At 38.0% G+C, this 14,861-nt stretch overlaps 1 protein-coding gene across 1 annotated transcript in view; it reads left to right on the top strand.

Moving 5' to 3' along the window:
- The window catches only part of DMD (dystrophin), a 1,782,468-nt gene that overhangs the window by 599,253 nt on the left and 1,168,354 nt on the right, over positions 1–14,861 (top strand). The window contains exons 26-27 of the mRNA XM_012730297.1: positions 3,987–4,157; positions 12,108–12,290. Coding sequence (XP_012585751.1) covers positions 3,987–4,157; positions 12,108–12,290 — 354 coding nt within the window. The remainder of the gene's footprint in view (positions 1–3,986; positions 4,158–12,107; positions 12,291–14,861) is intronic.

Genomic DNA, 14,861 nt, shown 5'->3' with positions numbered 1-14,861 from the left:
GGTTGCATATATTTATTCACATACATATATATGTAAATTTTGAGGCACCATTTATATAGGGTAACTAATACTGTGTAATGAGAAGATTTCCCCAGACACCCTACCCTAAAATGCTTGGCCAAGAGGTTAAAAGTTCTTAGGGATAGAGAAGAATTTCTTGTGGAAGGACAGGCAAACACAACATGTAACTGAACCCAGATTGCCTGTGTTTAGAATTTTCTCCTGTGGTAAACCACCTGTGTGATCCTGGAAAAGTTGCTTCTTTTCTCTGTGCCTTGGTTTCTCAATATTTACAATGTAACACTAATGTCTGGCTTAGGAGAATTCTGTAATAATTAATGGAGTTGATTCTTGCAAAATGTATGGAACAGTGCCTAGTGTAGCCAAACTACTATGTACATGCTTACTAAATAAAATGAATGGAGATGAAAATAGACCCTAACCTATATCTATACATTATAAAACAGGTACATTTCTAAATAAATAATGTATGATTATGTATTTTAATTATCAAGAAAATGGATCTAGTTGTCAGATGAACATTACTCTGGCAATTTGTAGATCACTGCCTTTCTGTCATGCAGTACATCTTTTGGATGTTGTTATCCAAAGTCTTAGCTAGAGCAATTAGGAAGAAAAATATATAACAGGAAACCAAATTGGAAAGGCAGTGAAAACATAATGTTGTGGATAATATAAAATACATATATACTACCAAAGAATCTACCAGAAACAAACATAGCCACATGTAAAAATATAATAATAATAATAATGCTATATGCAAATTATATACAACAGTGGCTTCACAACTGATTTAAAGCCTTGATATGAGAATCATATCAAAACCATAAAATCCTTAAAAGAAAACATTGGGGTTATACTAGAGGACATCTGCCATGAACATCTGTTTGTGGGACACAACTGCAGTGGCAGGGAAGATAAAAGTGAAAATAAACAAGAGGGACTAAATCAAACTAAGAAGCTTTTGTATCCCAAAAGAAACTGTCACAAAACCAACAAGACAATGTACAGACTAGGAGAAATCTGTACATTGCACCTCATACATTTGATAAGGGACTAATTTCTAAGTTATAGAGACTTCTACAACCCAGCAGAAACAAGCAAAAAACATGCTCCAGTCAACAAGTGGGCAAAAGCCTTAAGTTTAAACTTTTCTGAAGAAGACATTTAGATGGTATATAGGCAGCTGAAAACTTGTTTAACACCATGTATAATCAAGGAAATTGCTGCATTGTACTGTACAGTCTAGTTGAATGATGCCGGAGTTTATTCTACTATTTTATTTTGAATAAAATGGCTATTAATAGCAAAACATTCACAACATGATAATTATGTCAACCTAAGATGGTGGAGCCCCTAAAAAAATGGAAGCAACAAATGCTGGCAAGGATGTGGAGGAAAAGGAACACCCATCCACTAGTGGGTATGCAATTTGGTGCAGCCAAAGAATATGGAAAATAATGCAGAAGTCTTAATGTACTCCCTTGTTTATAGAGCACTGTCCAAAATTCCCAAGTCATGGAACTAGAGTTAATTGCTCATTGACATATAAAAGCGTAAAGAAATTGCAGTATATATTGGAAAGGATACTAGTCAGCTATTAAAAAAAAAAAAAAGAAATGGTGCCTTTTGGGACAAACTGAATGAACCTTCTGATGATTAAATGAAGAAAAATAGAAAATAAGAGACCTATGTTGGACTGTTGCACTTATCTGTATATTTCAAATAACCAGAAAACATACAATGACAACAGAGCAAAAGCAAATCTTAGACTTAGTGAAGTATTTTCTGGTTACCATAGGGTACATGGAGAGAGAAGGGGTTGGGCAGGGAGGGAGATCGGACACTGACACGAGTGGTTGGTAAAGGGTGAGGGCAGCCTGACCACATATGGAGGAGTCCATATGTAACCCCAAAGTTTGGTAAGCGCATATAAATAAACAACTGGTAGAATTAGTTTTGTCTTTAACTCCAATGTCTCGTCCTCTCTTCCTGCATCATACACGTCTGACAACACCTTGACTTACACACTCCCGCTCCTGACTCCAGAGCTGGAACACACTTGTTCTCATATCAAAAGGATTTCCTGCTTTGCTTTGCTTTGCTTTCAGAAATACTCACTGCTGGCTTCTTTGCTTGGCTTAGTTTTAGAGCATACTGTAGTTTGTTTTCTACTACAAGTCTTTGGCTAAGTTCTGTCATTTTTTTGTAGCTTTTCCAGTTGCCTCAAAAGCTTAAAAATTAACTTTCTACTTTGGCTTTCATAGGGTCATTAACTATGAGAAATGCCATTTCTACCTTGACTAGAGTAATTGTTAGACATATTGTGCTAGTTTTGACAGAGTGAAATATGTATTTACATCTCAATAGATAAATTACTGCATTCACTTAAGAGAGTAAAGGAATTAAAACAGTTTTAATTTAACTAGGTCAGGCTTAGGATGGTTGTAAAACATTAGGATATTACATGATGTTGACTCTGCACCTATTTAGTGTTTCATAAATTACCATGAACACTTAATTATATTGCAGCTATGTATTATATGTTGACACTACAGTTACAATTCAGTTATTTAAAAGATATAACTCAGTTTAATCCCAGAGAAAAGAGATGCATTTGATGAGAGTTATTTCATAGAGTAAATGAGAGCCATTCTAATACTGATTTTTCCTGATTTTCCCCTTATTGTAATACAAAAGGGTAAATTATGCCAAATCTTTAACATGCATTATTTTCTTTTAGATAGTTTTAAGTTTTGCTATTTTTTCTGATTATTAAAAAAATAAGTTCAGTTGTAAAAAGTATTTTAGAAGTGCATAAATCTTGGTTCATAGGTGAGTTGGTAAGAATTCTATGGGGTGTACAACTGAGAAGACAAAGCAAACTTTGTATAAAACTGAACAATGTTGTAAAAAAAAGTGTATATGTACATACACATATGTATATACACACACTTTTTAAAAAGCAGAAGACTCCTATTACCATATGTACTGTCTTGCAACTTCCTTTTTAAAACTTAAAATTCTATAGAATAGCTTTTCAATACAAAACTACTGGTGATACAGGATACCCCAGTTCATGTATGTATTACCATTTATTTAACTAAGCCTTATAAAACTCTATTGGGTTTATGTCCAATATGCTTTTGGAAAACTGAGTTGAGCAGTGTCTATGCAGCTCTGCACACTGTTTTTAGTATTTTTTTATTAGAAGAGTAAGCTCAGATTTATGAACACTATAAATTTTAATTTTGCTAATTTACTGCCCAGAAGTGTGTATTTTGTTAGGTATGTGCTTCAACAGACAGGAAAACACTTATTTTCCCACATCCCTGCCCAAATGTAACATTTTCACTAATTACTTTGTTGCCAATCTTGCATATGAAAATGTGCTAATTTGTTTTTAAATTTGTAATAATTTAATTATAGATACAGAACATCTCCTTAGGAATGTAGACCCACATTTTTTTTTTTCCGTGAGTTTCATGACTATGTCCTTTATCCAGTTATTTTTCTTCTTCTTTCTGAAAGTTCGGTAGGTATATGATAGTTAAGTTATAAGAATATTTGAAATTATAAATTAGTACCCAGGAGCACAAAGAATTACCATTTTTTTCTGCACCAATGTGTTTACTTTTCTAACTGGAACACATTTGCAAACCAATTGCTTTTCTTCTAGTCTCCATTCATAGAAATTAAATGCCACACACACTAGCTAAATTATCATTGTAGGAAATCTATCATTTTATGAAGAGTTTCAAGTAAGTGGTTATATTTTATTTTTACATTTTGTGAAATTAAACATATCGAATCACCATGCCATGAGTTTTATTTCTCATTTGGATAAGCCTGTAACCTCTTGTTTTTTTCTATCTGTGTTTTCTATTAATTGCAGACTACTCGATCATAATTTAATAATGTTTTGTGACTTTCAAAATTCACTTCTTTGCTTTGTTTTCTGAAAGGTCTATGCCAGAAAAGAAGCCTTAAAGGGAGGTTTGGATCAAACTGTCAGCCTTCAGAAAGATCTATCAGAGATGCATGAATGGATGACACAAGCTGAAGAAGAATACCTAGAAAGAGATTTTGAGTACAAAACACCAGATGAATTACAGAAAGCAGTTGAAGAGATGAAGGTAAAATAAACCAAATTAAACAAATCAATGAAGCAAGTTATGTGAATGCAATGAAAGAAAAAAAGAGAAAAATAATGGTATCACTTGAAATTGTGCTTCTGCACAGATTACTCTTTCCTAAGTTTGATAGAAGTTGATTTTTAATTTAGCTTTAAGCTTGAGATATAGTATCTAGACTTTTTAAAAAAAATTTATTTATTTATGCTTACAGAACTGGGGTACAGGCCAGAGGTGTGGTAGGTGAGAGGTTTCACCAGACACAGAGTGGGCAGCAGAACAGACAGACGGACAAAGTACTGCTGAGGGGAGCAGCAGGCGGGTCAGGAGAGGTCTGCTGCACCATGTGGGTCAGCTCCCTGGCAGGGATGGAACTGGTGCTACAGTGGCTTTGGAGAGCTTCATAATGTGGTGCTTTAACCCATGTGCCACCAGGGAGGGCCCTATATTGACTTTTTAAACTTTTTATTTTAAGGCATGTGCTGGATACATCAGTATTGGCAATCACAATTAGAACATGAATTCCTTGAAATTACATTGTTTTAAAAGATTGGAATCAACTAATCACATTAAATTTGTACTTGTTGCCAATTCAAATGGAACATATATGAAAATATTATTCCAGAAAATGACAGTTGAAAATGTAGTCAGCAGACTGTATTAATTTAGTGGTTTAAAAGTGTGTCTTAGAATTTGGAAGTACTAAGTATTTTTTTTTTAATTTTTTTTTGAAAGATTTATTTATTTATTCATACAGAACTGGGGTACAGGCCAGAGATGCGGAGGGTGAGAGGATTCACCAGAGACAGAGTGGGAAGCAGAACAGGCTGACTGACGAAGTACACTGCTGAGGGGAGCAGCGGGCGGGTCAGGAGAGGTCTGCCACGCCATGTGGTCACCTCCGGGGCAGGCGGGGATCGAACTCATGCGGAAGTGGCTTTAGTTTCTCAGTGCAATGCTATAACCCGCTGCGCCACCAGGGAGGGCCCAGTACTAAGTATTTTAACTGAAGGCCACCTTGTACACTTAGTTTACAGCCATTTCTCTTGATTTAGCTGGCTAAAAAAAAATAGTAACATTGTTTTGAGACCAAGGAAAAGTGTGTGTATCAAGAACTTGGAGTTGGTGTTTGGCATTGCATCTAGGCAGTGTCGTTTCAGTAAGGCCTTGGGTAACTCAGTAGTCAGCATAACCCTCTATTTCATCATGTATAAGTCATCTCATGTCCTAACTGGAATGTGTGAACTCAGGATTGTAACTTACATGCAAGTAAGTTGCCTAGCCCAGAGTGAGCAAGTAATCTTTTGCAGCTATAATGATAATTATTATCTTGATGTCGTAGAAGTAATACATAACCTAACCATGTTCTTTACTATATAAAGGGTAATAATAACACTTAGCAGAAGCCAATGTCATTAGTTTGTAATTTATAAAGGTAGTGCTTTGAAGCAAATTAAATTAGATTGGAAAGGAGGTAATGTCGCCTTGTCCTCTCAGCCCTAATCCTGACCATTCTTTACATGTTTTGCTATTTAAACTATCCAGAAAATAGTTGAAGAGGATATCACAAAATTTGCTATTCACTTAGTGCATTAGCTTTTGGGGGTTTTATATAACTTCTCTCTCAAGCAAAGTTACAAAACAAACAAAATCTGGATCCTCTCTAGTGGCACACCTGTTAAAGTGCAGCAATGGAAGTGACCTGTGGCCACTTCAGTGCGAGTTCGATCTCCTGCCCCAGAGGTGACCCACATGGCGCGGCAGACCTCTCCTGACCCGCCGGCTGCTCCTGCTCCCCTCAGCAGTGTACTTGTCAATCTGCCTATTCTGTTCCCCACTCTGTCTTTGGTGAACCCTTTTATCACCCCTGCACCTCTGGCCTGTACCTCAGTTCTATATGCATAAATAAATAAAGCTTAAACAAAAACAAAATATTATTGAGGGACAATAAATCAAGAGTCATTCTTATACTAGAAAAATTTAAGCCAAAACCAATCTCTAGGACTTTAATGAATATGACCCCTGTAGAAAAGTCACAACAAACCTTGTATAATTATTTATTATTCTAATAAGATGTTCACAATCGAAGTTGTATTTTTTTCAGTCTGTGCTTTGTTAGTGTGAAATTATGTAGTATTTATAAGCAAAAATGTGTTCCGTAAGGAGCAGTGTTTAGTATAACAGAAATAAAAGACAGTCTTAAAAATACAAAATAAAATAAAATAAAATACTGCATCTTTGACTTGAGGCCTCATGACAGAGCAGAATAATTTTGGAGCCAGCCACTGGGGTTTCAAACCTGCTTTCACTCCTTGCCAATTCTGTAACCTCATGTGAGTTTCAAAAACCCATTGAACTTTGATTCCTTCATTTATGAGCAGGGTATCAAAATACATGCTTTTCAGAATTATTACAAGGGTGAAATGTGAAAGTCTTAATGCAACATCTGGCATGAAATAGATGTCCAAAATTGGAAAATTAGTATTACAAATATTATTATGATCATCAGCTTTTTACCCTTCTAAAATTGTTAAGGAATAATTAGGGTTAAGGTGGCAGCGGGGGAGGGCGGGTGGTGACTGGATGCTATTTTGGAAAGAGTTGACTTGTAGGGGATTTGTGAAGAATTATATTTAATCTGAAATGTATATCATAAGAAAAAAGCCAACATTAAAATGTTGTATGGAAACATACGGCTACCAGAGAGAAGAGCTCCTGTAAAGACCATAAGCCTAATTGCTAAAAGAGCCCTACCTGCCCGAAGAAAGTAAGATGTGATAAATTACTGAGTTTTTGAGAGCATGGATAGACAGGTGTCTGCGAGTGCAGGAATTATGTAGAATATTGAGGGATTAGGAAGCCTTGGAGAGCGTTTGTTGGAAAACAAATCTGCAAGATACTTAGACAAGGAATTTATTCAAAATCCAAGAAGGGAGGAAGGAGCACAAGGCACTGTGGTGATTGGTCCCGGGTACCTTGGTGGTGGGGGAACTGCGAGGACTACACCTGAGAAGAGGGGAGGAATGGACACAAATAAACAACAGTTTTAAAAATGAATAAATATGGCCCTCCCTGGTGGCGCAGCGGCTTAAAGCACAGCACTAAGAAGCTAAAGCCACTTCCGCATGAGTTTGATTCCCGCCTGCCCCGGAGGTGACCACATGGCGTGGCAGACCTCTCCTGACCCGCCCACTGCTCCCCTCAGCAGTGTACTTCGTCGATCTGCCTGTTCTGCTCCCCACTCTGTCGCTGGTTGAGCCTCTCGCTGCTCCTGACCTCTGGCCTGTACCTCAGTTCTGTATGCACAAATAAATAAATCTTTAAAAATAAAAAAAGTGAATAAATATGTTGAAAGTTAAAAATAGTGGTGATTCAAACCTGGGAAGCACGCTGACGGGTTTTACTCCCAGAACTTTTTAAACAATTACAAGTGCATTGTGTATCTGTAGGAACAGGGAACCATTGATATCAAAAATGGTATTCTTTCTAGGGGTCTTCTGATATCCTAGTGCTTGAACCTAAAGATATGTAAAACAATGTGTGCAGAAGCTGGAAGTTTTAATCATCTAGCTGATTTCTAAAGAATGCATCATGGAGAGGATTGGTACCTATTGTTGAATTCTTTACCCAGTAATTACTGGGCTTGAAAAGTCTGGCTTCCCTGAAGGCAGTACATTTTTGCATGGTTGCTTTGCAGACTTCAAGTCTGTGCGGATCGCTTTGTTGTTTTTGCGTGCCAGAACAAGGAGGGGGATTCTCAGAACATTTTATGATGTAGTCATCAGAGTTTCAAACAAGGGAGTACATTCTGATTTGGTGAGAACACCGTTAGGAAAATGACATCACTATAGAATGTGAGGGCTAGAAGGTACTTAGAAAGCATTTAGTCCACACATCTTCTGCTTATTAGAAAAATGAAATCCCCGGATTAGTCAGATTGTTTAGTCATAGTCACAAGCTTTATGTGTGGTAGAACCAATAGGATTCATTTATGTCTATAATTCCATTCCAAACTTCTCCGAACTCCCCGTCCCATTCAGTCCTAACCTATCCTGCATCGCATGACACCCTGTTCCCTTTCACCCCCAGTCCCTTGTGGCAGTTCTTAACACCTCTCCTAGCCTCACGGAGCCTCTGCCTCAGATGCCAAGTTAGACCAGCAAGTCGGACTGTGTGCTGCTGTTTCTCCCAGCTACTTCCTTTGGCTCTGTCCCTCTGCCTAGCCCTCTTTCTTCTTTCTCTCAGCGCTTGCCTGTCTGGCCAGCCACCCAGTCATACCAGGGCCATTCTGCTTTCCCAACACTCGAGAGTAAACTGTCAAACTGAAATTGTTTAGCTAGCCATCCCTGGAATGAGTGGGTCAACCAAGGAGTCCACATTGACTTGCACATCTAAATGCTCCACCTGTAGAATAGGTGCAATGTGAGGTAATGTTGAAAAGAGAAGCCGAGGAAGCCTCTGGCAACAATGGCTAAGGGAGTTGGCAAGAAGAGCCCATTTCTTGTGCTCTCTGCCCGCCAGTAAAGGTAACAGCGTCAGACTTTTCTCACTGCCTAATGTGCAGCCACACTGCCTTGTCCGGCTGCCACCTGTTCTGGCATCCGCAGCGGATTTCTGTTCTTGTTAGAAGAGACTGATTGGCTTTCTTTGACTTCCCTCCCTGACTTAGTCAAAGCAAAAAGAGAGACCTCCTAGTTCTTGACTCCCCCATCCGTGTTTTACTCGAAAATCATCGTGCTGTTTTGACACGTTTGTAGTCTATTTTTTTCTAGATGATTGTTCAGGAATAATCTAGATGAGTATTTTTCACATGACTATTCAGAACAAATTGCCTAGAAAAATATAACACCTTTCTGTTAATATGAAAGAGCGCTAGGCAGTATTTGATAAATAACATTTGATTTAAAAGTTCTTTAGTGGGTCTGTAATTGTCGAGGACTGTGGCACTGGAGATCCTTCGGTGTTTCTCAAGAAATTAATTTTACGAAGCACCAGAAGGAAAACATCAGCCAGGTGCATCAGGCAGCACTAGGACAGAGCACTGTGGCAGGCAGCGGGCAGTGTTAGAAAGCTGAGCTGCCCTGAACTGTAAAGCAGCGGCATTTTAAGATTGTTTCCTTTCTGGGCAGAGAGGGGTCCTTTTTAATTGAGCTTGGCCTTGCTCCATCTCGCCCACCCATTCCAGGTTTATTAGAAACCCCTCTCCCTCCCTTTTTGAGTGGAGGAGGGGACTTTAGTTAAAAGATTTCCCAGGCTTCCCATGCCTCTCACACCTTAGCTGGTCCCTGAAACAAAGCGGTCACCCCGCTGGACTGCGGGATGGCAGTCGCAGCTGTGCTCTCTCGGGGAGCGTGTGAAGGCCCTTTTATCTCCCTGACACAAAGACTGTATATTGAGATTTTATGTTGCACCCTTTCTTCAAAAGCTACAACTCAGTTTTAACTGTTTTCTTCCTTTCATGTTTAATTTGTATTGATGCAGCAGCTCTTGGCCTAGTGCTCCCTGGAACTCACATACGTGCATTTGCTTCTGTTGTGTGGGTGACAGACTAGGGCAGTGTTTTTTTCTAGTTGAGTGAGCGTCAGAATTGCCTGCAGGATTTGTAACACTGATCCAGGCTACACCACGGTATTTTTGAATCAGTGAATTTGGGGTGAGATTGGAGCTTCTTTTCATTTGTAACAAGTTTACAGGGGATGCCAAAGAGATTTCAAGGAATCGTACTTTGAGAAACACTGTTTTTCAATGTTGGCAGAGGAAGTTATCTCTGTGTTTATGATGGTTTGATTATGGAGATAAAAAAAGTAAAATCTAATAATTTATGATGAGGATCATGTGTAAACTCTACCAATCATTTTTTCTTCCTTTTTCTACATTGGAGAAATTCATCATGAGCTCTTTTCTCATATGTTTCTTCTCTGAATATTTCCTAATTATTAAGCCAGTTTTTGTTTTTTTAATCATAAGGGCCTAAACATTTAGGAAGCAGTTGATTTTGTGAATTTTGCTAGTTGCATAGCTTATTTTTAGCTTGTGTTGAATGTCACTTCATTCTTTGGATTCATCACAATGTGCTGCTTCATCTCATTGGGGATTTGGGATAGGCCTACCAGAAACCATGAGGATGAAAAGATGTAACTCTCAGGATGATTTATTTGAACTCTGGAGTAAAACACAGCTCACAAGGTTTTACATGCAACATGTCTGACAGCAGCACATACTAAGTAATTAATGGTTGTCAACATTGTTTCTCAAGCTAAAATTATGGCAGTCAAAATATGACTTACATAAAAACAAGTTCAGTGATACAAAAAGAAAAAAAAAAGATTCAGAGTTTAGAACTCAAATTTTCAATAAATTAATATAAATGAGGACAGTCATTCAGCCAATTTGCATTCAATGTAATATTGTATATTTTAAGCCATTATGAGACTAAGTCCAGAGACATTGGGTGATTGTGTTGAAAATGTAAAGCCATTTTATAGCTGACTGTTCAGTTGTTGTCTGTGTCCTTTTATTCTCAACATTGCACTGCATGTAGACCTAACTTGTGCCTACTAGAACTTGCATTTCTTTACTTAAAGCCTTGCTGTGGTCCCGAATCCCAGTTTCCCTCCCTCTGTGTCAGACTTCACATACTAGGAAATCTTACTCACCGAAAGCCCTCAGTGATGGGAGATGACATATAGTCTGCTCTAATTCCTGTGTACTATAGCTCTGAGGCATGTGTGCTCTGATTTCCCCAGCAAAATTAAACTATGCTGGCTAATATGTACACCCTGATAATCTTGCTTTCCTTGCCTCATTCCCCAATGAGTATTCCCTTTATTATCAAATTTTCACTCCATATGCTTGGAAGCTCTTTCAAGACTAGCCTTTTGAGTAAGCCAAATGAAAGATACATTATGCGTGTTTCTAGCAGGTGTGAGCATAGTGGAAGTCAGGAAGTATAAACGCCATCTAGCCAAACCCCACCTGTAGCAGAACGTTTGGGGGAACCATGGGTTGTGTGAGCTAATTACAACATTTGGTTTTGTGCTAGATGATTTGAGGGAAGATTTTAAGGTCTTTGGATTCTTGTCTTCAGTGAATGACTGCAACTACGAACTGGGAATCTTAATAAATCTTTCCTAGAAGGAGGGAAAGCTAGTGCACAGCCAGAGGCGTAGTTGATAAAGAAGCTGCAGTGACTCATATTTAACAAGGGTTAGGGGAATTTTGTGGTTTGGACTTTGTTCATATTATGTCTGTTCTAACATGGTGATGGAGTAGTATAGTTGTCTTGATCTACAATGGTAACAGAGTAACCTTGTCTGATGGTAATAAGTGAAACAGTTTTATCTTCAGTAGAGAAGTCCAAGGCCCAGATGTGAGTGCCAGACAAGCTCCCTCATATCCAAGGCTGCTGTTGTTTTCACTCCTTAAATATTTTCTGTTACTGAATAGAGTAGAACTTTTTTTTCCAATCAAAATATGGTTCTGAATATAATGTTGAGGCTTTTCTATGTTAATTATTTTTTGATTTCACTAATGATACTTGCAGTGATTTGGTATTCATCCATCGAGTAATTTATAAGTGATTGAAATTCTAAACTATGAGATATTTTTGAACTTCATGTTAAAATATTTGTTTCTTGCTTGTTTCATATATAAATATATAGGTATATAGGTATGTATGTGTATGTGTGCATATCCAGCCATAAAAATATACCTATTTACAGACTGCTCTTCAAACTATTCTGAGTAAAGACTTACTCCATTCTGATTGCAAAAAGTTCCATCAGTTTTCACTAAATCTACATTTATGGAAATATATGGGATCAGTATTAGATTTATTTTTATTAATATCATTCCAATAGGGATGTTGTGAGGTAGAAAGTATATGCTACATAGGGATGCCTTTTGGGAGGAGTGTATTGCCTTACTATTGACAGACTGTTCTTTATTTTTCAGAGAGCTAAAGAAGAGGCCCAGCAAAAAGAAGCAAAAGTGAAACTCCTTACTGAGTCTGTAAATAGTGTCATAACTCAAGCTCCCCCTGCGGCACAAGAGGCCTTAAAAAAGGAACTTGACACTCTCACCACCAACTACCAGTGGCTCTGTACCAGGCTGAATGGGAAATGCAAGACTTTGGAAGTCAGTTGCTTTTCTTGATCTTTATCGATTATGTGTGTTAACTTGTGTCCATATGTGAGACAGTGGTTCAGCATGTGACTCTGGCACACGACTACCTGGGCTTGAATTCCTCCCAGAAGCACTCGCAGAGTGTGACTGAGCCCAGAGTGTGACTGAGCCTTGAACAAGTCAGGCTCCTGTCTGTACGAAGAACACAAAAACAAAACCTATTCTATAGGATGTTGCCAAAATTGATCGGCCTGTTCTTTTAAAAGTACTTAGCCTAGTGCTCAGTATCTTTGAGCAGTTATTCTAAAACTATCATTCCACTGTCTTCTGGAATTTCTTGTTGTTAACAAACCTGCTATCACATTATTTTTCCTTCCCAACTTTCTGGTAACTTCTTTATCCCTTTGTCTCTGATACTAAACATATTTATTATAGGATTATTGCAAATTGCTCTATCATGTCAAGATCATGGGCTCTGTGAATTTTACCCTGTTTTGTAGCTATCGGATCCCTTTGGTAGTAGCACATTTTCTCATACGGCTTATAATTGTTTGTTTCCCAGCTTGCTTGTAATAGTAATTGTTTTTACTGTAAATCTCTTCTGCTCTGTGCTCTCAAAGGGTTCTGTTTATCTCCACCAGGTTCTGAAGATGTTATGTTCTACCCTCTTGTGTGATGTAAAAACAGGATTTAAATTCCTATGGATGAATCCTTATTTTCTAACACAACCCAGAGTTTTGTCAGCTTTCTTGCTAATTTCCTGTATTCTGGTTGGTGGGAATTTTGTAGTTCTTTTCTCTAGACCAGGTAGCAGACAGCTCTGTGCTTTTCCAACTCCTTGGAATGCTTGAAACCTCTGGCTGTTTTCCTGGTCCAAGTTAGTATTGACTAGTCTAGATTTTTTTGTTGTTGTTGTTGTATCCCAGAATCATCATAGCAGTATTTTGTTATGTTTTGTTTTCTAGCCTTTACTACTTATGCTCTATTTCTGCGCCCAGCTATTTTTTTTCATACTTGTTTCATATAAGTTACACATTTAAAGTGTTTTCCTTTGCATTTTATATATCCCTTCAATGTGACTGAAACAATGAGTGAGTGGGGACTTCATATCAGCTCCATGTTCCACTTTTGTTTTTTTTTTTTTAAAGATCTATTTATGTGTACAGGAACTGGGATACAGGCCAGAGGTGTGGGACGGGGGTGGAGGCGAAGGGCAGTGAAAGGATTCACCAGAGACAGAATGAGGAGCAAAACAGGCAGATCTACTAAAATGCACTGCTGAGGGGAGCACTGGGCAAGACAGGGAATGTCTGCTGAGCCATGTGGGTTACCTCCCTGGCCAGGGATAGAACTCTTGCTGAAGTGGCTGTGGAAAGCTTCACAGTGCTGAGCTTTAACCCATTGTGCCATTTGAATGGAAGTTTCCTTTTTTGTTTGTACTCTCTTCAAAGCCACTTTAAATTCTATGATTTCAAAGTAGTTTTAAGTTCCAGACTGTTAAGTTTAATAGTTATTCTTAGTGGCGTTTAGCACCAATTCAGGCTGCCAGACTATATTTTATTTTGCAAAGGTGACCTGTAAACCTCATACGTTCAGCCTCTGCAGCTGTGTCCTTCAGATGCATTGAGGACACCAGAGGCCATCTATCCTGGTGGTTAAATCAGCAAGGTAGTTCATTACCTAAATCAGCACCAGAGTTAATAAGACATGTTACCAGTGGCATCTCCTTATCTTCAAAGCTCTAAAGTACCCTCGGGTATTTAAGGAGACATTTATATTTTCCCACTGGGATCTTTGCCCAGAAGGAAGACAGCCTGTAGTCCAGCAGGAGCTGGAAATGACCCAGATTTAAGATTTCTATCACCTTTTAAAGCAAAATACTTAATTTCACTTTCTGTGATAAACTGTACATAAAATACCAAGCAAGTATCAGTGGGCTGGCAAGGCAGGTTAGACTGATACTTTTCATTAGTTGGAGAGGGAATGTCTTCCATCACTTGCAAAGGGCTATGAGCAAAGGTGAACATATGGGAAATCTGATATAATTTAGTTTTTCCTAAGACACAGCTTGCTTCCTACACTTTCTATTTGGTGGGAGGTGGGTAGCATGTGATAGTGACTACAGTACTGTGTTCGTAGGTTTGCTTAGTGTTTACAATCTCAGAGCTAAAGGAAAATGCTCATTTGTATATTTTTATCCACTATTGCATCTTCCTGCTTTTCTTCAGACATATAATTGCACACTAGAAATTTTCCTTTTTATTTTGCTTAAAAGTAGGGATATCTTGCTCAATGATTTTATTTTGAGTATTATACAAAATAGTAACCTATAATAACTGTTTTCTAGACCTGTCTCTTTTTGCTTAGCATTTTTTGTCTGAGGTTCATAGATATTTTTCCATTGTACACATCGCTTCCTTTTTGCTTCTATACTCTGTTTAATTGTGATCCAGTATAGTTATACTTTCCCTTGCCAATGAACAGTACGGTTCTTTTCTTTCTTTCTTTCTTTCTTTCTTTCTTTCTTTCTTTCTTTCTTTCTTTCTTTCTTTCTTTCTTTCTTTCTTTCTTTCTTTCTTTCTT

The sequence above is a fragment of the Condylura cristata genome, unplaced genomic scaffold, assembly GCF_000260355.1.
Source record: "Condylura cristata isolate star-nosed mole 26May11 unplaced genomic scaffold, ConCri1.0 scaffold00027, whole genome shotgun sequence".
NCBI classification, from domain to species: Eukaryota; Metazoa; Chordata; class Mammalia; order Eulipotyphla; family Talpidae; genus Condylura; species Condylura cristata.
The sequence above is the reverse complement of the archived record's forward strand: the minus strand, read 5'-3'. Positions and strand labels throughout refer to the sequence as shown.